Source organism: Staurois parvus, unplaced genomic scaffold (assembly GCF_062004578.1).
Source record: "Staurois parvus isolate SC_StPar_1 unplaced genomic scaffold, SC_StPar_1.0 ptg001034l, whole genome shotgun sequence".
NCBI lineage: Eukaryota > Metazoa > Chordata > Amphibia > Anura > Ranidae > Staurois > Staurois parvus.
The window spans coordinates 498,251-523,447 of record NW_028318830.1 but is presented as its reverse complement, the minus strand read 5'-3'; the positions used below and the strand labels follow the sequence as shown (position 1 = coordinate 523,447).

General features: G+C 42.0%; 1 protein-coding gene across 1 annotated transcript in view; it reads left to right on the top strand.

The window, feature by feature from the left end:
• Positions 1 to 255: 255 nt before the first annotated feature.
• Positions 256 to 25,197, top strand: part of LOC149441039 (dual specificity calcium/calmodulin-dependent 3',5'-cyclic nucleotide phosphodiesterase 1C-like) — a 213,620-nt gene continuing 188,678 nt past the window's right edge. Inside the window, exon 1 of the mRNA XM_089657842.1 lies at positions 256 to 469. Coding sequence (XP_089513968.1) covers positions 385 to 469 — 85 coding nt within the window. The 5' untranslated portion in view covers positions 256 to 384. The remainder of the gene's footprint in view (positions 470 to 25,197) is intronic.

The following is a 25,197-nucleotide window of genomic DNA, read 5'->3' as shown; positions in this document are numbered from 1 at the left end:
CATCTGTAGTCAGATCAAATCCTAACCTTACTTTATTTATTATGTTTTTTTTTGTTTTTTTTTTATTAAAGCTAAAGTAGACACAATGAGAGGAGCAAACTTTTGTCTGAAGAATTATTATCCCTATTAATGACTTTGCGTCCCTCTTGCAGTTGTGCTGCTTCACGTCCGTAGTATGACAGTCTCAGTGGGAGGAGATAGTGTTGGGTGCTTTCTCGCAGTCACGGCTGTTTCAGCATTAGGAGATGTGTGAAGTCGGGTGTAAGTGCTGCCACAGGCAGATACACAGAGAAGGATAATAGCTAGCTTCGAATCTCAGCTACCGCAAGGAAAACCAAAAACAAAAAAACATCCACTGCTAACTAACTACTGATAAAGGGGAAAATGACAGAGCCCAGCAGTAGGAAAGAGGGATTTAAAAAATGCCGGAGTGCCACTTTCAGCATTGATGGCTTTAGCTTTACAATAGGTAAGAAGTTTGCCTTTGCTAGAAATTAAGTGTTAATTGCGTCTTTCTGAGAAAATGTGTTCTGCGCAGTGCTGGTCGTGTGTCATTTCCATTTGTAACGTGTGCATGTACACTTTCCGGGGTACCCCTGGTCACCTGCCAATAATGGCATAGGATGCCAGGCCCTTCAACTTATTTTGTGATGCTTATGTTATTTATTTATTTCAGGTACTTATATAGCGCCGTCAATTTATGCAGCACTTTACATATATATTGTACATTCACATCAGTCCCTGACCCTCAAGGGGCGTACAATCTAAGGTCCCTAACTCACATTCATATATTAGGGACAATTTAGACAGGAGCTAATTAACCTACCAGCCTGTCTTTGGAGTGTGGGAGGAAACTGGAGTACCCGGAGGAAACCCACGCAGGCACAGGGAGAACATGCAAACTCCAGGCAGGTGGTGCTGTGGCTGGGATTTGAACCAATGACCCTAGTGCTGCCAGGTGGACATGCTAACCATTTAGCCGCTGTTATGTTATTATATTCTGCCAAAACTCTGTAAGGTTTACACCTATGCAGGTTGCGTTTGAACCGTTTCTGCATTGCGTTTTTTGCCGCATGTTTGTTTTCATTTTGTTTAATTTTTCTTGTTGCTAAGCAGATTTAAAATGAAAAACGCATCAAAAATGCATCAAAAATTCTTTTTTGCAGCGTTTCCATTTAGGTCTTTAGAAACAAAAACACGACTTTTTGCGTTAAAAAAAAAAGTCACTGACCCTTTCCGAAAAACACACCGGGGTGAAAACGCACAGGTGTCACCATGTCCCATAGGAAATCATGTTAAATGGACTGTACTGCGTTTCTGCAAAACGCTGCAGAAAACGCTTAGGTGTGAACCCGGGGTTGTGGAACCTGCTGAAAAAGTGTTGTGTGTGTATTATCTTGTTGTGACACAACAACCACTCCTATTTAACCCTTTGAGGACCAAGGGACGTATTTGTCCCATGTTTTTAATTGCCTGTATCATCTGATTAAGAACTTAAAACTCTTTCTTTTTTTGGTTTGAGTCAAAATATTAGTTCTTATCAACAAACAACAAATGGATCTAGCTTTTTGCCCATTATTTCATGAAATGGCTTAGTTACAGCAACTGAAGTGTACGAACTTTAAAAACAAAAAAATTGATTCTTTTGGCGTTCCAAAATCTTACGGTCCTCAAAGGGTTAATTGTTTTGTTGTTTAAAAATGACCAAGAAATAGATAACCATCCATAATTTTTTGCAGACGTTTTGGAAGTATACAGTGTGGGGGAGGGGGGGGGGTACTATAACTGGAGCACTCAGAATCTGGGGCAGCTGTGCATGGTAGCCAATCAGCATCTAACTTCATCTTGTTCAATTAAGCTTTCATAATAAAACCTGGAAGCTGATTGGACAGTACAAACTCTGCATAGAAACCAATCAGCTTCCAGGTTTTATTATGAAATTGTAATTGAACAATCAGCTTCCAGGTTTTATTATGAAAGCTTAATTGAACAAGATGAAGTTAGATGCTGATTGGCTACCATGCACAGCTGCCCCAGATTCTGAGTGCTCCAGTTTTAGTTAATCTTCAACATGTACTCATAATTTTGGCTAATGTATATGGAACTATTAGTTGTCATTGTTTTTGGTAAAAATAAAACAATGATAACTGGCTACAACTTTTTGGGGGAGATTTACTAAAACAGGAGAGTACAACATCTGGTACAGCTGTGCATAGAAACCAGTTTTATCCTAGGTTCACAGAAACGCAGTACAGTCCATTTAACATGATTTCCTATGGGACACGTTCACATCTCCGCGTTTTCACCCGGTGCATTTTTTGGGAAGGGTTCAGGGACTTTTTTGAACACAGAAAGTTGTGTTTTTGGTTCTATAGACTTCAATGGAAATGCTGCAGAAAAGCATGTGGTGTGTTTTTGCAGTTTAAATCTGTCTAGCAAGATGAAAAATGAAAAAAAAAACCCCGAAAAAAAACGCAAAATGCATCAAAAATGCATAACAAACACAGGTGCAAAAACACAATGCAGAAACGCCTCAAATGCAAACTGCATAGGTGTGAACCTAACCTTGGTAAATCTCCCCCAAAAAGTTGTAGCCAGTTGTTTTTGGTAAAAATAAAACAATGATAACTAATTGTTCCATATGCATTACCGAAAATATAAGTACATATAGGAGAAGATTAACTAAAACTGGTGCACTCAAAATCTGGTGCAGCTCTGCACAGGAACCAGTCAGCTTCTAACATCAGTTTATTTATTATATTATTATACAGGATTTATATAGCGCCAACAGTTTGCAAAATATTTAATTAAGCTTTGGCATTAAAACCTGAAAGCTGATTGGTTTCTATGCAAAGTTGCACCAGATTTTGAACTCTCCAGTTTTAGTAAATAACCCCCACAGAATGTATTCTTTGTGCACTGTAATATGTTATCTTTGTGGTGTTACATATATTTTATATTTATATTTTTTCAGCATTTAATTGAAATAGGCAGATCGTTCTATCCACGTGTTTTTTCATTAGATATTATATACGTGTACTTTTTTTTTGTTATGATGTCTTATTAATGCTCTCTTAGATTAAGCGCTGTTTGCTCTGAGCTAAAGTTTGGATCTAAGGGCAGTAATTCCACCTGCCTCACAGCCACTAAACTATTCATGTTTGATTAATTTGGGTGCTGGCATGTACTGTCAAATCTCTCAGAAATCAGAGCAAGCAGGCAATTTAACGAGGGCTCATTATGCTGTTATAGAGGTGGCAACCTGACTGTTCGGAGACACAGCTGCCTTACAGTAGGACAGCTTTGAAGCACATATAAATGTATTATTTGTGCGTAAATTGACAGCGCTATACAAGTACCTGTAATAAAAAATAAAATACAATATTTTATCCTGTGATCATTAAATCAATCATTCTCTCATTTGTCTGTGACAGTGTAAGTTACTGCATGTGCGCAAACTTGTCTGTGCCGTTCCTCTAGGCACACTTCTTGAATAGCTTATTAAATCCATGCATACTTTAATGTACAATGCAATCTTACTTTAGTTACATCTAGTCCATTTTTTTTTCGAGCAAAGCGGGATTCTTTCATGCTTTACACTAACGAGGTTTCATGCTCTGTTTTCTGCATCCCTCACAGATATAGATAGGGATCTTTGTAAGGATGTGGAATTTGGTTTGATGATTTAGCATTAAATGTCTGAGAGATACTTTTACAAATGTTCCATCAAAGCTTACAGGATGGCTGGCGTGTAAGCTTGCTTGAGCTCTTTGGGTTTGACGAGCACCGTGCACTTCTTGTTACTGCTCTCTTTATGTGACAGGTGAAAGATAAAATAGATGTACAAATTAAACGCTATCTCTAAACTAGATGTTGCAATAGTGCCAGAGGGGATAGAAGGCATCATTTCTAATGCCGTGTAGCAATAATGACAGCTGGTGTCCTTTTATACACTGAATCTACAAAATGCTGCTGTTACACAACTATTCCATATTGCATCTAATCACAATTCTGTTGCCTAATTATAGTACGAATCTAGTGGCAAATACTTATATGTTTACTTATATAGTGGCAAATACTTATATGTTTACTTATATAGTGGCAAATACTTATATGTTTACTTATATAGTGGCAAATACTTATATGTTTACTTATATAGAGGCAAATACTTATATGTTTACTTATGTAGTGGCAAATACTTATATGTTTACTTATATAGAGGCAAATACTTATATGTTTACTTATATAGAGGCAAATACTTATATGTTTACTTATATAGAGGCAAATACTTATATGTTTACTTATATAGTGGCAAATACTTATATGTTTACTTATATAGTGGCAAATACTTATATGTTTACTTATATAGTGGCAAATACTTATATGTTTACTTATGTAGTGGCAAATACTTATATGTTTACTTATATAGAGGCAAATACGTATATGTTTACTTATATAGTGGCAAATACTTATATGTTTACTTATATAGTGGCAAATACTTATATGTTTACTTATATAGAGGCAAATACTTATATGTTTACTTATGTAGTGGCAAATACTTATATGTTTACTTATATAGAGGCAAATACTTATGTGTTTACTTATATAGAGGCAAATACGTATATGTTTACTTATGTAGTGGCAAATACTTATATGTTTACTTATATAGAGGCAAATACTTATGTGTTTACTTATATAGAGGCAAATACGTATATGTTTACTTATGTAGTGACAAATACTTATGTTTACTTATATAGTGACAAATACTTATATGTTTACTTATACACCGTGTTCCAAATTATTCTGCAAATGATATTTTTCTCATTTACCTAAATAATTGATGTAAATAACAGTCGACATAATTCTCATGTTATCAACTAGAAGAGTACAATTCACATTTTATTGAACAAACCTCCTAATGATAACAGGATTTTTGTTCCAAATTATTCCGCACAGGAAGTTTCAAAACACTTTCTAGGTTGTAAAGAACTGAAAATTGTCATTTGTTGTGTTTGCAGCATATTTACTGAAATAAAAAGCTATTTCAATCAAACTTTTAACAACATTTTAACTTTTTAAACATTTGAAGTGGTCACGTTACATTGTAACATAGGGCCCCTTATCTGATAGCAGATCACAAGTCTGGCATCCATTGAACTTGTGAGTTTTTGGACAGTTTCTGCTTGAATTTGTTTGCAAGATGTCAGAATAGCCTCCCAGAGCTGCTGTTTGGATGTAAACTGCCTCCCACCCTCATAGATCTTTTGCTTGAGGATGCTCCAAAGGTTCTCAATAGGATTGAGGTCAGGGGAGGATGGAGGCCACACCATGACTTTCTCTCCTTTTATCCCCATAGCAGCCATTGATGCAGAGGTATTCTTTGCAGCATGAGATGGTGCATTGTCATGCATGAAGATGATTTTATTACGGAAAGCATAGTTCTTCCTTCTGTACCAGGGAAGAAAGTGGTCAGTCATAAACTCCACATGCTTTGCAGAGGTCATCTTTACACCTTCGGGGGCTCTAAAGGGGCCGACCCGCTTTGTTCCCATGATTCCGGCCCAAAACATGACTCCACCACCGCCTTGCTGACGTCTCAGCCTTGTTGGAACAGGGTGGCCGTCCACCAACCATCCACTACTCCATCCATCTGGACCATCCAGGGTTGCACGGCACTCATCAGTGAACAGGACTGTTTGAAAATTAGTCTTCATGTATTTTTCTGCCCAATGCAGCCGTTTCTGCTTGTGAGCATTGGTTAGTGGTGGTCGAATAGAAGGTTTATGCACAGTTGCAGGACTCTGGAGGACTCTACACCTTGATGTCCGTGGGACTCCAGAGGCACCAGCAGGTTCAAATATCTGTTTGCTGCTATGTAATGGGATTTTAGCAGCTGCTCTCTTGATCCGATGCATGGATCTGGCAGAAATCTTCCTCAATGTGCCTTTATCTGCACCAACCCATCTGTGCTCTGAATCAGCCACAAATCTCTTCATAGTGCGATGATCACGCTTACGTTTTCCTGAAATATCGAATGTTTTCATACCTCATCCAAGGCATTGAACTATTTCACTCTTTTCGGCAGCAGAGAGATCCTTTTTCTTCCCCATATTGCTTGAAAATGGTGCTCTGCTTAATAATGTGGAACGCCGCCCTTTAGTAGTTTTTCCTTAAATTGGGCTCACCGGCCAATCTAATTATCACAGGAGTCCCAGATTGTTTTCAGTGATCGAAAGAGCCCTGACACACAATGCCATCCATGAGTTACACTGAAAAACAAAATATTTAATCTATGTGACAATTAAATAGAATTTGCATAATAATTTGGAATGCGGTGTAGAGAGGCAAATACTTATATGTTTCCTTATATAGTGGCAAATACTTATATGTTTTCATATGAAACTACTCAAGGAGGGAAAGTAAATGACATGTTGTTACAATCTCTCTGCTACCAGGAATCCTGAGACCATAAGAAGCAGGAAGCCAACTTTTGCATTATTGAATAATCAACTAAGGAAAACAGCTGCCAATTAGTACAGAAAACCATTTACATCGTAATAGTAGTTTGTTACAATTTCCTTCACAAATCATTGCTCTGGCATTTTGTGTTTCTGGGTTTCTTTGTTTGTGTTTCATTAGATTTTGAGTTGTTTACTGTGAGTGTAAGAAATTACTATGAATGTTACCTTTTAGTTTTATAGCTTTTTGGCTATACAACACTAAAATGGTATTAAACCCAAAAATAAAAATGCAATATATTGCAGCTTACCAATTCAGGTGGCTGCATTCGTTTTCTTTTTTTTAGGCTTTTTTCCTTTATTTTCACTCGGTTATTCGACCAATACCACACTTTCTGTTTTTTAGTGTCTTCACTCTGGATGAAGGGAGAACAGAAACACCTTTGGACAGCAGCATTGTCATCCTAGAAGGAGGGTAGTGTTAGGCCCCTTTTGCATGGGACAGATACAGTTTTGCTCAGCAGGGGATCCGTTCGCTGATCCCCTGCTGAGCTGAGCTGAGCTGCCGGATGACAGGTCCAGACACAGCCCAGTCTCCTCTATGGGCAGTCGGATTTAAACTGACTGGCTGCCAGACTGCCCACTGATCCGATCTGGCCAGACAGAGAGGAACGGATCCCCTCCTATTTGTTTTTTCTGTATTGGATTGGAAGTAGTTGGGTGTAAATATACATCTGACTACCCATAGAGGAGAATGGAAGGTCCGGTGTGGTCCGCCTGAAAACAGACAGGCGGACCCAAACGGAGTGCCCGTCTGAAAGGGGCCTTAGACACGCTAGATGAATTTGACTAACAAATTAGGGTTGAACTCCAGCTAACACTTTTGTAAGCAGTTACAGCTTTTGTTTTAACTTTTTGGATAAAGGTTTTACATACAGTCAGGTCCATAAATATTGGGACATCAACACAATTCTAACATTTTTGGCTCTATACACCACCACAATGGATTTGAAATGAAACGAACAAGATGTGCTTTAACTGCAGACTGTCAGCTTTAATTTGAGGGTATTTACATTCAAATCAGGTGATCGGTGTAGGAATTACAACAATTTGCATATGTGCCTCCCACTTGTTAAGGGACCAAAAGTAATGGGACAGAATAATCATCATAAATCAAACTTTCACTTTTTAATACTTGGTTGCAAATCGTTTCCAGTCAATGACAGCCTGAAGTCTGGAACGCATAGACATCACCAGACGCTGGGTGTCATCCCTGGTGATGCTCTGCCAGGCCTCTACTGCAACTGTCTTCAGTTCCTGCTTGTTCTTGGGGCATTTTCCCTTCAGTTTTGTCTTCAGCAAGTGAAATGCTCAATCGGATTCAGGTCAGGTGATTGACTTGGCCATTGCAGAACATTCCACTTCTTTGGTTGCTTTTGCAGTCTGCTTTGGGTCATTGTCCATCTGCACTGTGAAGCGGCCAATGAGTTGTGAAGCATTTGGCTGAATATGAGCAGATAATATTCCCGAAACACTTCACAATTCATCCGGCTGCTTCTGTCAGCCGTCACATCATCAATAAATACAAGAGAACCAGTTCCATTGGCAGCCATACATGCCCACGCCATGACACTACCACCACCATGCTTCACTGATGAGGTGGTATGCTTAGGATCATGAGCAGTTCCTTCTCCATCCTCTTCTCTTCCCATCACTCTGGTACAAGTTGATGTCGGTCTCATCTGTCCATAGGATGTTGTTCCAGAACTGTGAAGGCTTTTTTACATGTCGTTTGGCAAACTCTAATCTGGCCCTCCTGTTTTTGAGGCTCCCCAATGGTTTCCATCTTGTGGTGAACCCTCTGTATTCACTCTGGTGAAGTCTTCTCTTGATTGGTGACTTTGACACACATACACCTACCTCCTGGAGAGTGTTCTTGATCTGGCCAACTGTTGTGAAAGGGGTTTTCTTCACCAGGGAAAGAATTCTTCGCTCATCCACCACAGTTGTTTTCCATGGTCTTCCGTGTCTTTTGGTGTTGCTGAGCTCACCGGTGCGTTCCTTTTTTTTAAGAATGTTCCAAACAGTTGTTTTGGCCACGCCTAATGTTTTTGCTATCTCTCTGATGGGTTTGTTTTGTTTTTTCAGCCTAATGATGGCTTCACTGATAGTGACAGCTCTTTGGATCTCATCTTGAGAGTTGACAGCAACAGATTCCAAATGCAAATAGCACACTTGAAATGAACTCTGGACCTTTTATCTGCTCATTGTAATTGGGATAATGAGGGAATAACACACACCTGGCCATGGAACAGCTGAGAAGCCAATTGTCCCATTACTTTTGGTCCCTTAACAAGTGGGAGGCACATATGCAAACTGTTGTAATTCCTACACCGTTCACCTGATTTGGATGTAAATACCCTCAAATTAAAGCTGACAGTCTGCAGTTAAAGCACATCTTGTTTGTTTCATTTCATATCCATTGTGGTGGTGTATAGAGCCAAAAATGTTAGAATTGTGTCGATGTCCTAATATTTATGGACCTGACTGTAAATGAATAAAAGCTGACCAGTGTAAGCACCCGGTCAGTGGAAAATGATTTATCTAACCAGGGGTCTCCAAACTTTCTAATCAAAGGGCCAGTTTATAATCCTTCAAACTTTAGGGGTGCCGGATTGTGGTCAGTGGGAGTAGAAAATGTCCTGGCGTTGGTGGGAGTGAGAAATGCCCCATCATTGGTGTCAGTGCGAAGAAGAGTGCCCCATCGTTGGTGTCATTGAACAGAATAGTGCTCCATCATTGGTATCTGTGTGAGGAATAGTGTCCCATCATTGCTATCAATGGGAGGAATAGTGCCCCATCATTGGTGTCAGTGGGAGGAATAGTGCCCCATCATTGGTGTCAGTGGGAGGAATAGTGCCCCATCATTTTTATCAGTGGGAGGAATAGTGCCCCATCATTGGTATCAGTGAGAGGAATGGTGTCCCATCATTGGTGTTAGTGGAAGAAATAGTGCCCCATCATTGGTGTCAGTGGGAGGAATAGTGTCCCATCAGTGGTATTAGTGGGAGGAATGGTGTCCCATCATTGGTGTTAGTGGAATAAATAGTGCCCCATCATTGGTGTCAGTGTGAGGAATAGTGTCCCATCATTGGTATCAGTGGAATGAATAGTGCCTCATCATTGGTGTCAGTGGGAGGAATAGTGTCCCATCATTGGTATCAGTGGGAGGAATAGTGTCCCATCATTGGTGTCAGTGGGAGGAATGGTGTCCCATCATTGGTATCAGTGAGAGGAATGGTGTCCCATCATTGGTGTTAGTGGAAGAAATAGTGCCCCATCATTGGTGTCAGTGGGAGGAATAGTGTCCCATCAGTGGTATTAGTGGGAGGAATGGTGTCCCATCATTGGTGTTAGTGGAAGAAATAGTGCCCCATCATTGGTGTCAGTGTGAGGAATAGTGTCCCATCATTGGTATCAGTGGGAGGAATAGTGTCCCATCAGTGGGAGGAATGGTGTCCCATCATTTGTATCAGTGGGAGGAATAGTGTCCCATCATTGGTATCAGTGGGAGGAATAGTGTCCCATCATTGGTATCAGTGGAATGAATAGTGCCCCATCATTGGTGTCAGTGGGAGGAATAGTGTCCCATCATTGGTATCAGTGGGAGGAATAGTGTCCCATCATTGGTATCAGTGGAATGAATAGTGCCCCATCATTGGTGTCAGTGGGAGGAATAGTGTCCCATCATTGGTGTCAGTGGGAGGAATAGTGCCCCATCATTGGTGTCAGTGGGAGGAATAGTGTCCCATCATTGGTATCAGTGGGAGCAATAGTGTCCCATCATTGGTATCAGTGGGAGGAATAGTGTCCCATCATTGGTGTCAATGGGAGGAATAGTGTCCCATCATTGGTATCAGTGGGAGGAATAGTGTCCCATCAGTGGGAGGAATGGTGTCCCATCATTGGTGTTAGTGGAAGAAATAGTGCCCCATCATTGGTGTCAGTGTGAGGAATAGTGTCCCATCATTGGTATCACTGGAAGGAATAGTGTCCCATCATTAGTGTCAGTGGGAGGAATAGTGTCCCATCATTGGTATCAGTGGGAGGAATAGTGTCCCATCATTGGTATCAGTGGGAGGAATAGTGTCCCATTATTGGTATAAGTGGGAGGAATAGTGTCCCATCATTGGTGTCAGTGGGAGGAATAGTGCCCCATCATTGGTGTCATTGGGAGGAATAGTGCTCCCTCATTGGTGTCAGTGGGAGGAATAGTGTCCCATCATTGGTATCAGTGGGAGGAATAGTGTCCCATCATTGGTGTCAGTGGGAGGAATAGTGTCCCATCATTGGTGTCAGTGGGAGGTCAGTGGAAAATGATTTATCTAACCAGGGGTCTCCAAACTTTCTAATCAAAGGGCCAGTTTACAATCCTTCAAACTTTAGGGGTGCCAGATTGTGGTCAGTGGGAGTAGAAAATGTCCTGGTGTTGGTGGGAGTGAGAAATGCCCCATCATTGGTGTCAGTGCGAAGAATAGTGTCCCATCGTTGGTGTCATTGAACAGAATAGTGCTCCATCATTGGTATCTGTGTGAGGAATAGTGTCCCATCATTGCTATCAGTGGGAGGAATAGTGCCCCATCATTGGTGTTAGTGGAAGAAATAGTGCCCCATCATTGGTGTTAGTGGAAGAAATAGTGCCCCATCATTGGTGTCAGTGGGAGGAATAGTGTCCCATCAGTGGTATTAGTGGGAGGAATGGTGTCCCATCATTGGTGTTAGTGGAAGATATAGTGCCCCATCATTGGTGTCAGTGTGAGGAATAGTGTCCCATCATTGGTATCAGTGGAATGAATAGTGCCCCATCATTGGTGTCAGTGGAATGAATAGTGCCCCATCATTGGTATCAGTGGGAGGAATAGTGTCCCATCATTGATATCAGTGGGAGGAATAGTGTCCCATCATTGGTATCAGTGGGAGGAATAGTGCCCCATCATTGGTATCAGTGGGAGGAATAGTGTCCCATCATTGGTGTCAGTGGGAGGAATAGTGCCCCATCATTGGTGTCAGTGGGAGGAATAGTGTCCCATCATTGGTATCAGTGGGAGCAATAGTGTCCCATCATTGGTATCAGTGGGAGGAATAGTGTCCCATCATTGGTATCAGTGGGAGGAATAGTGCCCCATCATTGGTATCAGTGGGAGGAATAGTGTCCCATCATTGGTGTCAGTGGGAGGAATAGTGTCCCATCATTGGTATCAGTGGGAGGAATAGTGTCCCATCAGTGGGAGGAATGGTGTCCCATCATTGGTGTTAGTGGAAGAAATAGTGCCCCATCATTGGTGTCAGTGTGAGGAATAGTGTCCCATCATTGGTATCACTGGAAGGAATAGTGTCCCATCATTGGTGTCAGTGGGAGGAATAGTGTCCCATCATTGGTATCAGTGGGAGGAATAGTGTCCCATCATTGGTGTCAGTGGGAGGAATAGTGTCCCATCATTGGTGTCAGTGGGAGGAATAGTGTCCCATCATTGGTATCAGTGGGAGGAATAGTGTCCCATCATTGGTATCAGTGGGAGGAATAGTGTCCCATTATTGGTATCAGTGGGAGGAATAGTGTCCCATCATTGGTATCAGTGGGAGGAATAGTGTCCCATCATTGGTGTAAGTGGGAGGAATAGTGCCCCATCATTGGTGTCATTGGGAGGAATAGTGCTCCCTAATTGGTGTCAGTGGGAGGAATAGTGTCCCATCATTGGTATCAGTGGGAGGAATAGTGTCCCATCATTGGTGTCAGTGGGAGGTCAGTGGAAAATGATTTATCTAACCAGGGGTCTCCAAACTTTCTAATCAAAGGGCCAGTTTACAATCCTTCAAACTTTAGGGGTGCCGGATTGTGGTCAGTGGGAGTAGAAAATGTCCTGGTGTTGGTGGGAGTGAGAAATGCCCCATCATTGGTGTCAGTGCGAAGAATAGTGCCCTATCGTTGGTGTCATTGAACAGAATAGTGCTCCATCATTGGTATCTGTGTGAGGAATAGTGTCCCATCATTGCTATCAGTGGGAGGAATAGTGCCCCATCATTGGTGTTAGTGGAAGAAATAGTGCCCCATCATTGGTGTTAGTGGAAGAAATAGTGCCCCCATCATTGGTGTTAGTGGAAGAAATAGTGCCCCATCATTGGTGTCAGTGGGAGGAATAGTGTCCCATCAGTGGTATTAGTGGGAGGAATGGTGTCCCATCATTGGTGTTAGTGGAAGAAATAGTGCCCCATCTTTGGTGTCAGTGTGAGGAATAGTGTCCCATCATTGGTATCAGTGGAATGAATAGTGTCCCATCATTGGTATCAGTGGGAGGAATAGTGTCCCATCATTGGTATCAGTGGGAGGAATAGTGCCTCATCATTGGTGTCAGTGGGAGGAATAGTATCCCATCATTGGTATCAGTGGGAGGAATAGTGCCCCATCATTGGTATCAGTGGGAGGAATAGTGTCCCATCATTGGTATCAGTGGGAGGAATAGTGTCCCATCATTGGTATCAGTGGGAGGAATAGTGTCCCATCATTGGTGTCAGTGGGAGGAATAGTGTCCCATCATTGGTATCAGTGGGAGGAATAGTGTCCCATCAGTGGGAGGAATGGTATCCCATCATTGGTGTTAGTGGAAGAAATAGTGCCCCATCATTGGTGTCAGTGTGAGGAATAGTGTCCCATCATTGGTGTCAGTGGGAGGAATAGTGTCCCATCATTGGTGTCAGTGGGAGGAATAGTGTCCCATCATTGGTGTCAGTGGGAGGAATAGTGTCCCATCATTGGTGTCAGTGGGAGGAATAGTGTCTCATCATTGGTATCAGTGGGAGGAATAGTGTCCCATCATTGGTATCAGTGGGAGGAATAGTGTCCCATCATTGGTATCAGTGGGAGGAATAGTGTCCCATCATTGGTGTCAGTGGGAGGAATAGTGTCCCATCATTGGTGTCATTGGGAGGAATAGTGCTCCCTCATTGGTGTCAGTGGGAGGAATAGTGTCCCATCATTGGTATCAGTGGGAGGAATAGTGTCCCATCATTGGTGTCAGTGGGGGGTCAGTGGAAAATGATTTATCTAACCAGGGGTCTCCAAACTTTCTAATCAAAGGGCCAGTTTACAATCCTTCAAACTTTAGGGGTGCCGGATTGTGGTCAGTGGGAGTAGAAAATGTCCTCGCGTTGGTGGGAGTGAGAAATGCCCCATCGTTGGTGTCATTGAACAGAATAGTGCTCCATCATTGGTGTCAGTGTGAGGAATAGTGTCCCATCATTGGTGTCAGTGGGAGGAATAGTGCCCCATCATTGGTATCTGTGTGAGGAATAGTGTTCCATCATTGGTATCAGTGGGAGGAATAGTGCCCCATCATTGGTGTCAGTGTGAGGAATAGTGTCCCATCATTGGTATCAGTGAGAGGAATGGTGTCCCATCATTGGTGTTAGTGGGAGGAATAGTGCCCCATCAGTGTTATCAGTGGGAAGAATATTGCCCCATGATTGGTATCGGTGGGAGAAATAGTGCCCTGTCACTGGTGTCAGTGTGAGGAATAGTGTCCCATCATTGGTATCAGTGGAAGGAATAGTGCCCCATCATTGGTGTCAGTGTGGGGAATAGTGTCCCATCATTGGTATCAGTGGGAGGAATAGTGTCCCATCATTGGTATCAGTGGGAGGAATAGTGTCCCATCATTGGTATCAGTGGGAGGAATAGTGTCCCATCATTGGTGTCAGTGGGAGGAATAGTGTCCCATCATTGGTGTCATTGGGAGGAATAGTGCTCCCTCATTGGTGTCAGTGGGAGGAATAGTGTCCCATCATTGGTATCAGTGGGAGGAATAGTGTCCCATCATTGGTGTCAGTGGGGGGTCAGTGGAAAATGATTTATCTAACCAGGGGTCTCCAAACTTTCTAATCAAAGGGCCAGTTTACAATCCTTCAAACTTTAGGGGTGCCGGATTGTGGTCAGTGGGAGTAGAAAATGTCCTCGCGTTGGTGGGAGTGAGAAATGCCCCATCGTTGGTGTCATTGAACAGAATAGTGCTCCATCATTGGTGTCAGTGTGAGGAATAGTGTCCCATCATTGGTGTCAGTGGGAGGAATAGTGCCCCATCATTGGTATCTGTGTGAGGAATAGTGTTCCATCATTGGTATCAGTGGGAGGAATAGTGCCCCATCATTGGTGTCAGTGTGAGGAATAGTGTCCCATCATTGGTATCAGTGAGAGGAATGGTGTCCCATCATTGGTGTTAGTGGGAGGAATAGTGCCCCATCAGTGTTATCAGTGGGAAGAATATTGCCCCATGATTGGTATCGGTGGGAGAAATAGTGCCCTGTCACTGGTGTCAGTGTGAGGAATAGTGTCCCATCATTGGTATCAGTGGAAGGAATAGTGCCCCATCATTGGTGTCAGTGTGGGGAATAGTGTCCCATCATTGGTATCAGTGGGAGGAATAGTGTCCCATCATTGGTATCAGTGGGAGGAATAGTGCCCCATCATTGGTGTCAGTGGGAGGAATAGTGCCCCATCATTGGTGTCAGTGGGAGGAATAGTGCCCCATCATTGGTGTCAGTGGGGGGAATAGTGCCCCATCATTGGTGTCAGTGGGGGGAATTGTGCCCCATCATTGGTGTCAGTGGGAGGAATAGTGCCCCATCATTGGTGTCAGTGGAGGGAATAGTGCCCCATCATTGGTATCAGTTGGAGGAATAGTGTCCCATCATTGGTATCAGTTGGAGGAATAGTGCCCCATCATTGGTATCAGTTGGAGGAATAGTGCTCCATCATTGGTATCAGTGGGAGGAATAGTGTCCCATCATTGGTATCAGTGTGAGGAACTGTGCCCCATCATTGGTGTCAGTGGCAGGAAAAATACCCCATTGTTAATGTCAGTGATAGGAATAGTGCCCCAAGGGCTAGAAAAAGGCAATAAAAGGGCCACAGTTTGGAGACCACTGGTCTAAACCTTATAATTGCCACTTTTGAGCTGTCACTCAGCTTGATCTATTGAAAGAAGTTGAAAAATATCAAACTTACTAGTCAGGTCACCAGGGAAAAGAAAAACAAAAAAAGAAATGAATGCAGCTTCCACATCTACAAACTGGAAAATGCAATATATTACATTTTTATTTTGAGGTTTAATACAGCTTTATTGTGGCTGTATGTTTTCCACTAGCAATAATGAAGCATTGTAGTGGTTTAGAAGCAAGAGGTAGTAAGTGTTTGGATGCGAGGAAGGTGTGTGGCCTTAGGTGTCCGTTTATGAACCAGCAGTAATAGATCGCTGCTCAGTTCTCCGGCATTCTCAGAGAACACAGTTCTCCTGTGAATGCGGTTTATGAAGCAGTTCTCCGAATGAAGGGAGAACGGTCTACAAACGCTGGAGAACGGTCTACAAACTCTGGAAAACTGCTGATTTTACTATAATCTCGCGAGATTACAGTAAAAGATCAGTTTACTAAGCAGAGGTAAATTATCTCTGTTTAGTTTGCGGTCCGTCCAATTCTCCAGCTCTGGGCTGTTGAATCTGGAGGGAGAACACAGATCTCCAGTGAAGAGCTGAACATGTTCTCCGTTGATCTCCTGAGTGTCATAAACTGTGAATGACCAGAGAATAGCTGAGATCCTCTGAATGGCAGCTATTCATAAACGGACACCTTAATCTTTATCTGAACAAAGAGCTTTCCCCTTTTACTTGCTAAAAACTACAATGTGAAAATGGAAAAACATTGAGATTGGTTAGAAATTTTAAGATCACCATAAAAAGTCCAATCCTTCTCCTGATTAGAAGCTTAGTATGGTATCTAGGGAAGAACTGGACTGTATAGAGGTGTCCATTTATGAACCAGCGGTAATAGATCGCTGCTCAGTTCTCCGGCATTCTCGGAGAACACAGTTCTCCTGTGAATGCAATTTATGAAGCAGTTCTCCACGAACGAAGGGAGAACGATCTCCAAACGCTGGAGAACGGTCTACAAACGCTGGAGAACGGTCTACAAACGCTGGAGAACGGCTGATTTTACTATAATCTCGCGAGATTACAGTAAAAGATCAGTTTACTAAGCAGAGGTAAATTATCTCTGCTTAGTTTGCGGTCCCTCTGATTCTCCAGCTCTGGGCTGGAGAATCTGGAGGGAGAACACAGATCTCCAGGGAAGGGCTGACATGATCTCCTGAGTGTCATAAACTGTGAATGACCAGAGAATAGCTGAGATCCGTTGAATCGCAGCTATTCTCTGTGTCATAAAAGGACACCAAAGATGGGGCCAGTACAGGCTTTAGTTATCAGTCACATACATTTTTCAACTTGTTGGAGAATCTCTGTGAAAGCCGACTAATCGCTCTCCTTTATCAATAAGATGAAAAGATCTGAGGGTGTATGCACCACTTTCAAAACATCAAAAAAAATCAGCGGGTCCCAGCACTCCAGGGTGGGGAGATGCCTCCTGCCCGAACGTTGTCAGGGAGACATCTGCCTGACTCTTTTATTGGTATCATAGCTAAAAAAGCCACAGGCTACATCTAATGTGCTTATTTAATTTTACAACCAGTGAAGCGTGGTTGACATAGTCATGTATTGGGATTACTGTCTATTTATATTCGCTTCCAAAACGTCTTTAAGCAGTCTCCTTTCTGCTAATTTATGAATCTTCCAACAATTCCCCGAGCTTAAAAAAATGAAGTTGAAACCAAAGACTCTTTGATAGACAGCATGTAGCATGTATACATCCCAGCATAGGGCTCTGCAACAGACTTTTACAGCATCCATTAGAAGTCAGTTTCGGTGGTATGAAGGAAAGCAGACCCTAGAGCAATATCTATAGCCAGACTCTGATCTGGGAAAACTGATGTATATTTAACCCACAATCTATGGTTACATTTCTTATAGTAATAAGACACTTATGAAAAAATGCACATCACAATTTGAGAGGTTAATATGGTGGCTGGTAAACAATACGGACATTATTCTGATGGCTAATATACACTGCATATACTAATGCTGATAGATAGCATGGATAGGTTTGTTAGCGAGGACAATATGAAAATTCAAAAGTCCAGGAGCAGTTTTCATCAAAAAGGCAGATTATTATTATTATACAGTATTTATATAGCACCAAAGGTGTGCTCAGCGCTGTACATTATGGTGGGGGACAGAACATGAGACAATACAGTAACAATACATTACACGAAGGGTTCGAGGGCCCTGCTCTTTCGAGCTTACAATCTAGGAGGGAGGGGATAGTGGTACAGGAGGAAGTGGCTGTGGGGGATGGAGTGGTGGGAGGAGTGGAGGAGATTGGCTGTTAAGTGAGGGTGAGGTAGGCTTTCCTGAAGAGATGGGTTTTCAGGGTGTGCCTAAAGGTGAGGAGGGTAGGTGACAGTCTGATGGATTGGGGTAGTGAGTTCCAGAGGATGGGGGAAGTCCTGGAGAAGTCCTGCAGTTGGGCGTAGGAGGAGGAGACCAGGGAGCTAGAAAGTAGGAGGTCTTACGAAGAGTGAAGAGTACAGGTTGGGTGGTATTTGGGTATCAGGTCAGTGAGGTAGTTTGGGGCAGCGTTATGAATGGCTTTGTATGTCAGTGTTAGTAGTTTGAATTTAATGCGTTGGGCAATCGGGAGCCAGTGGAGGGAATGACAGAGGGGGGTGGAGGGCACTGAGTGGAGGTCAGTGGAGGGATTGGCAGAGGGGGGTGGAGGACACTGAGTGGAGGCCAGTGGAGGGAATGGCAGAGGGGGGTGGAGGACACTGAGTGGGTGCCAGTGGAGGGAATGACAGAGGAGGGGGGCAGAAGAGGAGCGGTTGGTAAGGTGGATGAGTCTGGCTGCTGAGTTCAGGATAGACTGAAGCGGGGATAGTCTGGGATGAGGGAGGCCGGTGAGGAGGGAGTTGCAGTAGTCCAGACGTGAGATAATAAGGGAGTGAACGAGTTGTTTAGTAGTGTCTGGGGTTAGGAACGAACGTATTTTGGAGATGTTGCGGAGGTGGAGCCTGCAAGAGTTTGCCAACGATTGGACATGGGGTTGGAAGGACAGGTTTGAGTCTAGAGTGACACCTAGGACTTTGGCTTGCGGGGTGGGACTGATGGTGGTGTTGTTGGTCGTGATGGAGAGGATGGGGGGGGGGGGCTAGAATAAGAAAATTTTAGTTCTATTGTGACGTATAGGGGAAAATTAAGACATATCATGGGGCTATGATGCCTACTTTTGACGAACAATGGTAACAGAAAAGGGCCAAGTTTTCTATATTCGGGCAACAAAAAAGTTGCATACATGTTGGGGATTATCAAAAAATTATCAAAAAAAATGAAGATATCCATGTACAGTATGTTTCACAAATTTGACCTCTTCAGTAGCCGGAGATAATTTGAAGGAAAGCATGCCTTTTAATAGAGATCGGCTGTTAGTAGGTTCCTAAGACGAGTAGCATCTACAACAGTACATGGGTGACTCTCAGCTTTCTGTCCTTTGAACAGCACAAACCACCCATGGAGGACTGCAGATTCTTGTTATTAGTCACTAAAAACTCTTCTCCATTGACTTAGATTGTGACCAATGGAAAATAAATGGTTGTTGTAAAAGCCCCAGTGGTGCATTTAGGTTTTGTGCTTGCCCCTCCCCACCACACTCATCATCCTCCCTGTGCACAATACATTTTCCTCTCCTGCCCAGGCCCCCCCTGTGTGCCCCCACCCGTGTAGTTGTATTGGCTTCTGTCCTCTCCCTCCCACCAGCAGCTGCAAGCACACTGCAATACTCTGCAAGCTGCAATAGGATCCTTCAGGATGGAAAGTGGAGGAAGGATCCAGTAAATGTGTCACATTTACCAGTCCCTTTCTTTCCTGAGTGAATACAAAGAGTGATCAGTACCCATCACTCATTGCTGTCATTCATAATTGAAGCATAGTAAACCTTGATTTTTGTTGGGGAAGGGGGTCCTGTCAGGTTGGCTGGATGGGGCTGGATGGGGCCCTATGGTTTCTAGCAGCAGCTCTGAGTGCAATTGGCATTATCATTTACAGAAATGTGGTAGCTAAATTGTGAGCGCTCTTGCCTTGCAGCTCTGGGTTCATATCCTGCAAATTGTAATTTGTGTATGAAGTTCTAAGTTCTCTGTATTTATTTTGTGGGTTTCTTTTAGTTGGCTGAACTAGCTCTAGAATGTGCAAAGGGGTGGGGAGAAAATTAGACTGTAAGGGGCTAATGTATGAAAAGTGTGCTATATAAACAAAAACAATCTCACTGCTCATAGCACCCAATCAGAATCATGACAGTTGAAAGCTAATTGCTTGATGCAGCCTTTGACCTCTACAAATAAGTGATGGCAATGGTGCAGGACTATACCATGTTTATTCTTTTTTTTTTGCTTTATTTTTCCATGTAATTTTGTTGTTTTTTTAAGGTAAAGAAGCAAATATAATTATAAATACATAATATACTGTATACAAAAAGATTTTCTAATAATTTCAGACAAAATGACAAAACAGTGCACAAAGTTTCACACTGGACTATAATATAGATGTCTGATAGCAGTCCTTTACTGAAAGACTGTTAACTGAAGAGTATAGAGCAGAATTAGGGCATCTCTGTTCTGTATTCTTATACGTGGCATATGCACAGTGACAGAACTGTGCTTATCTCTCTATGTCTGTAGAAAGTGGAAACAATATTAATAACCTAAATGAAGGATCTGTTACATCATAATCAGGGGCGGACTGACCATTTGGAAACTCGGGCACTGCCCGAGGGCCCGGGGTCGGTAGGGGGCCCCATGAGATGCCCCTGGTACCTTTTTCATAGGCTTTTTTGAGTTTGGGCAAGGACACAGGGGCCCCATGATCCCTTATTGCCCGGGGGCCCCATGAGTTGTCAGTCCGCCCCTGATCATAATAGAAATACTACCTATAAATCCAGGTAGACTGAACTCACTGCAGGACATACAAGCTGGCAGGAGTAACCATTGTGTGTGATAGGGAAGACAGGTATTTGACCCATCTGGCTGGTCAAATACTAGCAGCAATCGGAGAGAAATGAAGAGGCAGTTTATCAACAAATGGGCTGCTGGGAAAAAAAGTATATTCCAATCAGGGGTGGACTGACAACTCATGGGGCCCCCGGGCAATAGGGGATCATGGAGCCCTTGTGTCCTTGCCCAAACTCAAACAAGCCTATGAAAAAGGTACCAGGGGGTAACTCATGGGGCCCCCTGCTGACCCCGGGCCCTCGGGCAGTGCCCGAGTTTCCAAATGGTCAGTCCGCCCTTGATTCCAATGAAAGTATGCTTTAACCTCCTTAGTGGTATTCCCGAGTGTAGCTCGGGGTAAAATTTCAATACCAAGAGTGGTAACCCCGAGCTACACTCGGGCTTACCATGCGGCGTTGCTCAGGGGGTCCCTGCAGCACTTACCTTATCCTTCGCTCCTGCAATGTGTCCCCTGCAGTGTCCCCGGCCATCTCCTCCGGCCGATGCCAGCATCCGGCTTCTGTGTTCCGGTCCCTGTGATGTCGGGACGTACGGGCGCCGGAACCGGCGGGAAATTTGAAATTTTTAAAAATGTCATTTTTGCTGTCATTGCTGTTTCAATGCATTTCACATACATTTTGTCCCGAGTGCTTTGTCCGGCGCCCTGCCTGCATTTTGAATGTTCTTTCTGCCTGGAAACTTAGAAAAGTCCATGGCGTCCAAAAAGCGTCCCTTTACGTTAAAAGCGGTTTTAGAACAGCGATAGTAAATCAGAACCACTTGCAGAATTGAGTGATAATGATTCGTGGGGGAAATTCCTCATCAGACACTGAAAACGATTTTGCGACTTTGCTCAGCGATGTGCGAATTTGCCTCTGTATTTCAAATTTCAGTGTTTTTGGTTTGATTATATTATTGAATTAAATTTATTATTATTATATTATTATTTTTTATGATTATTTATTAAATTATAAGTTATGATTTCGTGTTTCAAATTTTATCCTACCCGGGATGTTTACTAGACTCTTGTTCGGACAGATTTCAGTGAGTTATTCCTAAAAATTACAGCCTACAATAAAAAACTACATATTTCCATGCAAAAAAATGGTACCTCTTTCAGCACAAAAAATCGGAAAGAATCATACCGCCGAGGAGGTTAACATAAAAGTGACTGTGCTTAAAACAGGGGCAGGAACAGTAAGGTGCATGCAGAGTCAGTTAAACTGATAAGGAGCTTCTTTTATCTAACCCCTCCATGTTCAGAAAACATCTGCTGAGATTATGCAAGTAAGATTGAGGTGACTATGCAAGTGAGACTGAAGTGGAAATTGTCAAATTCTGACAAAGGAGGATGGTAAGTAACCAGAGACTCCATGGCCCACATACATAAATACAGCCTCCTATGTGTGTTGTCTTTACCCAGCTGGGAAAAGAACTCAATTATCAGCCAACAGTTGTCTGTTGTAAAAGAACTCTATTCTGTAAATGCATTTGTTCGTAGTATTCAGTACCTTGATCCCTTTATTTTATACGCATTCATTTGTACTTTTCTCTACATATACATGCAGACCAAGCTGTTTGTCTTGACCTCGTCCTTGTCACTTCTGCAAATCTGTAAAACTGTCAGCAATACTTAATGGTCACCTTTTATTTACATGGTTTAAAGCTTCCTTAAAAAGGAAAACACCGTTGATTCAATTTTTAAGCACCCATAGCTATGTTATATAGTCTTTCCAAAATCACGTAACTATTACTTTTGCTGGACAGCTTGACTTAATTGTGGAGAACAATATAAATAAAAAGGTGAGATATAAAGAATGAATATATTACACAGCATTAAGAGAACACAATATTTTTTGCAATAGTGTTCTTTTTGGGATACACAATGAATACATTTAAAAAAAAATAACCAGTGGTTCTAGAACTAACTATTGAGTTATACAGCTACTTAAAGCAAGTTTAAAAATAATATGGTACATTTCATGTGAACAAAAAGACAAGTGCCCTCAAAGCATCAAAGAAAGTACTTTCAACTTTACGTGAGAACTTTGCTTTCGTTTTGAGTGGTTCTCCAAGAAATATGTGACAATCAATTGTGCATTGCTTAGCAACACTCATTGAAACTCTTCCTACCCTCATAAGCAAGATAAGGAAATATGTCAAAGAAATTAAGGTGTTTTAGAAAGTGTAGAATACATAATATATAGCCTCAGTGTCAATTATTTGAGGTTCTTTAAAAGCAAACTCTAATCTTGCTTAAAATTATTTCCAATAACACAGGTCTGCAAAAGATTTTTTTTCAAGAGCTGTTTTGGTTATTCCACGTAATCTTTATGTTTTTTTGTGCCCTGAATCCGAAAATGACCTCCATTTTGTCATAGGACATCACGTTTCCTGACAATTTAGGTAACTATGTTAAATAAGGCAATACCTCAAAATAAATGGAAATAGACTTATAAAATTAAATTTTTATTACAATTTTTTCATGAAAATCCTTTTTTGAACTGAAATGAGCTCACCTACACACACTAAACTTGATTCTTCTTCCCTGTGAGGCTCCTCCTGGTGCATTTACGCTTGTGAGTAGCACCTGGAATGTCTCTCTGAAGCATCCAACAGTCGTCTGCCATCATTGTAAGGCTCCATTTTCCCTGGTATCTCCTTTCCATCTCTATAATGTCTTGGTGGAATCGTTCTCCTTGTTCCTCACTCACAGCTCCCAAATTTTCAGGAAAGTAGTCAAGGTGGGACTGGAGGAAATGCACTTTCATACTCATCAGGCAACCTAAAGCTTGAAATGCTGTCAGCATTCGTCCGACGATCTTTTTGTAGTGAGGATCTTTGTTGTTGCCTAAAAATTTCTGTACGACTTCTTTAACTGCAATCCAGCCTTCTTTGTGAGGATCCGTCATGGTATTGACAAACTCTTCATCAACTATAAGCCTTCTAATGTCTGGTCCGACGAACACCTTCCTTCAATTTTGCCTCCGACAGGCCTGGAAACTTGGTGACCAAGTATTTGAAGCATTCTCCATCTCTTGGAAGTGATTTTTTGAATTGCTTCATCAATCCCAATTTTATGTGGAGAGGTGATAGAAGAACTTTATGGGAAGGTACCAAAGTTTCTCGGAGGACATTTTTTTCACCGACTGTTAGTACCCTCGGCTGCCAACTCTTCTTGGTCCAGTGATTTTGTCGGTCTCGACTGTCCCATAGACACAGAAAACAAGGGTATTTGGTATCCCACCCACTGGATTCTTCAGGAAAGATGAACCCCTTCTACCATTAGAAGCACAGACTCAGGGCTGAGGCTTACACATACAGCATGCTGCTGAGCATCCCAGTAGTCAGACATGTCACTCAGAGCAGCACTTATATTCACCCCCTTTGCAGGGGGGGAGGGGCAGAGATTGTTTACCTGCAAATGACAACAAAGGGTCAGAAGAGAACTAGGGAAATGAGGAAATAGAATTTTTTTCCCCTAAAACTTGCTTAGCTTATGTATATATTGCTGACCATCAGATTTACAGTGCTTTATTTTTTTTTACATAACTCGGACAACCCCTTTAAGGTTTTTTGGGCATTTTATATCTTAAATGCACTTATATGAATTAACTAATAGTAATTTGGACTTTAAGTTTGGTTAAAAACCCATAAATATAAAAAAAAATACCAAAAATTAAACAAATTTGATAAATTTGAAGACAATTTTGCATTTTGTGGCAAATCATGACGTCTAGGAGTTTTTTCAATATTTTATTTGTTTTCAGCACACCAAAATACATGGAAATTAGATGAAAATAATCAAACAGCTTTTTAGTCGCAGACCTGTGTAATTGGACTTTAGGAATTACTTTCTTTTTTTTTTTTTTAAGTAGACGGGGGGAGGATTAAAGCTTCTGTTATGTATTATTACTTTTCTGTGATATCATTGGGAAGTTTTTCCCTTAATGTATGTCCCTAAAACCCCAGGAGAAGAAATAAGGGGATTGGGGGTTACCAGGCAAAGGTACTAGCCGTTGTCTATTCTAATAAAATTTGTGCTTCCTGGTGACTCTGTCCCATTGGAGATGCTTTCCATTACTTCCTTTTCTTCTAACTTCCTATAACCAGGGCAGGAGGTAAAGGAAGATATCCGTATTGCAGCAATAAAAACTTGACAGAGGTTCTCCACACTATCCTAAAAAGGTTAGACTGGAATTGGACTTTATCACTGTACATTGCCAAGTAGAATGAATACAAGATTGATCTATAGGTGGAAGTAAGCTGTAACTCAGAATCGCCATGTGCGGGCTGCTTAAGATGGTGTATTCATCGTAATTTGAATGTCTCCTGCCTTTCAGATGTGGAACTGAAGCAAACCGCCAAGTAGAATGAATACAAGATTGATCTATAGTCAGATGTTTAAACTGAAAAGCCGAATCGAACTACAGAACTGGGTTTCAACCCACCTCGGAGTAGCCAAACAGCGACTTTAGATATCAATTGAATTCACATTCAGGGATGCTTTTTTTCTATCAAAAAATAGCAGTGTGACAGATGCAGTACTGCTCAAACAAAGTGGTTACTTGAAAATCCAAGCGGAGTAATACTGTCATACAAAAAACTTTATTCAATCACATGGATCATATAGAGGTTAGACATTGATATGGTAAACAGGTAATAGTGGAATCGTTCACCTTGTTCCTCACTCACAGCTCCCAAATTTTCAGGAAAGTAATCAAGGTGGGACTGGAGGAAATGCACTTTCAAACTCAT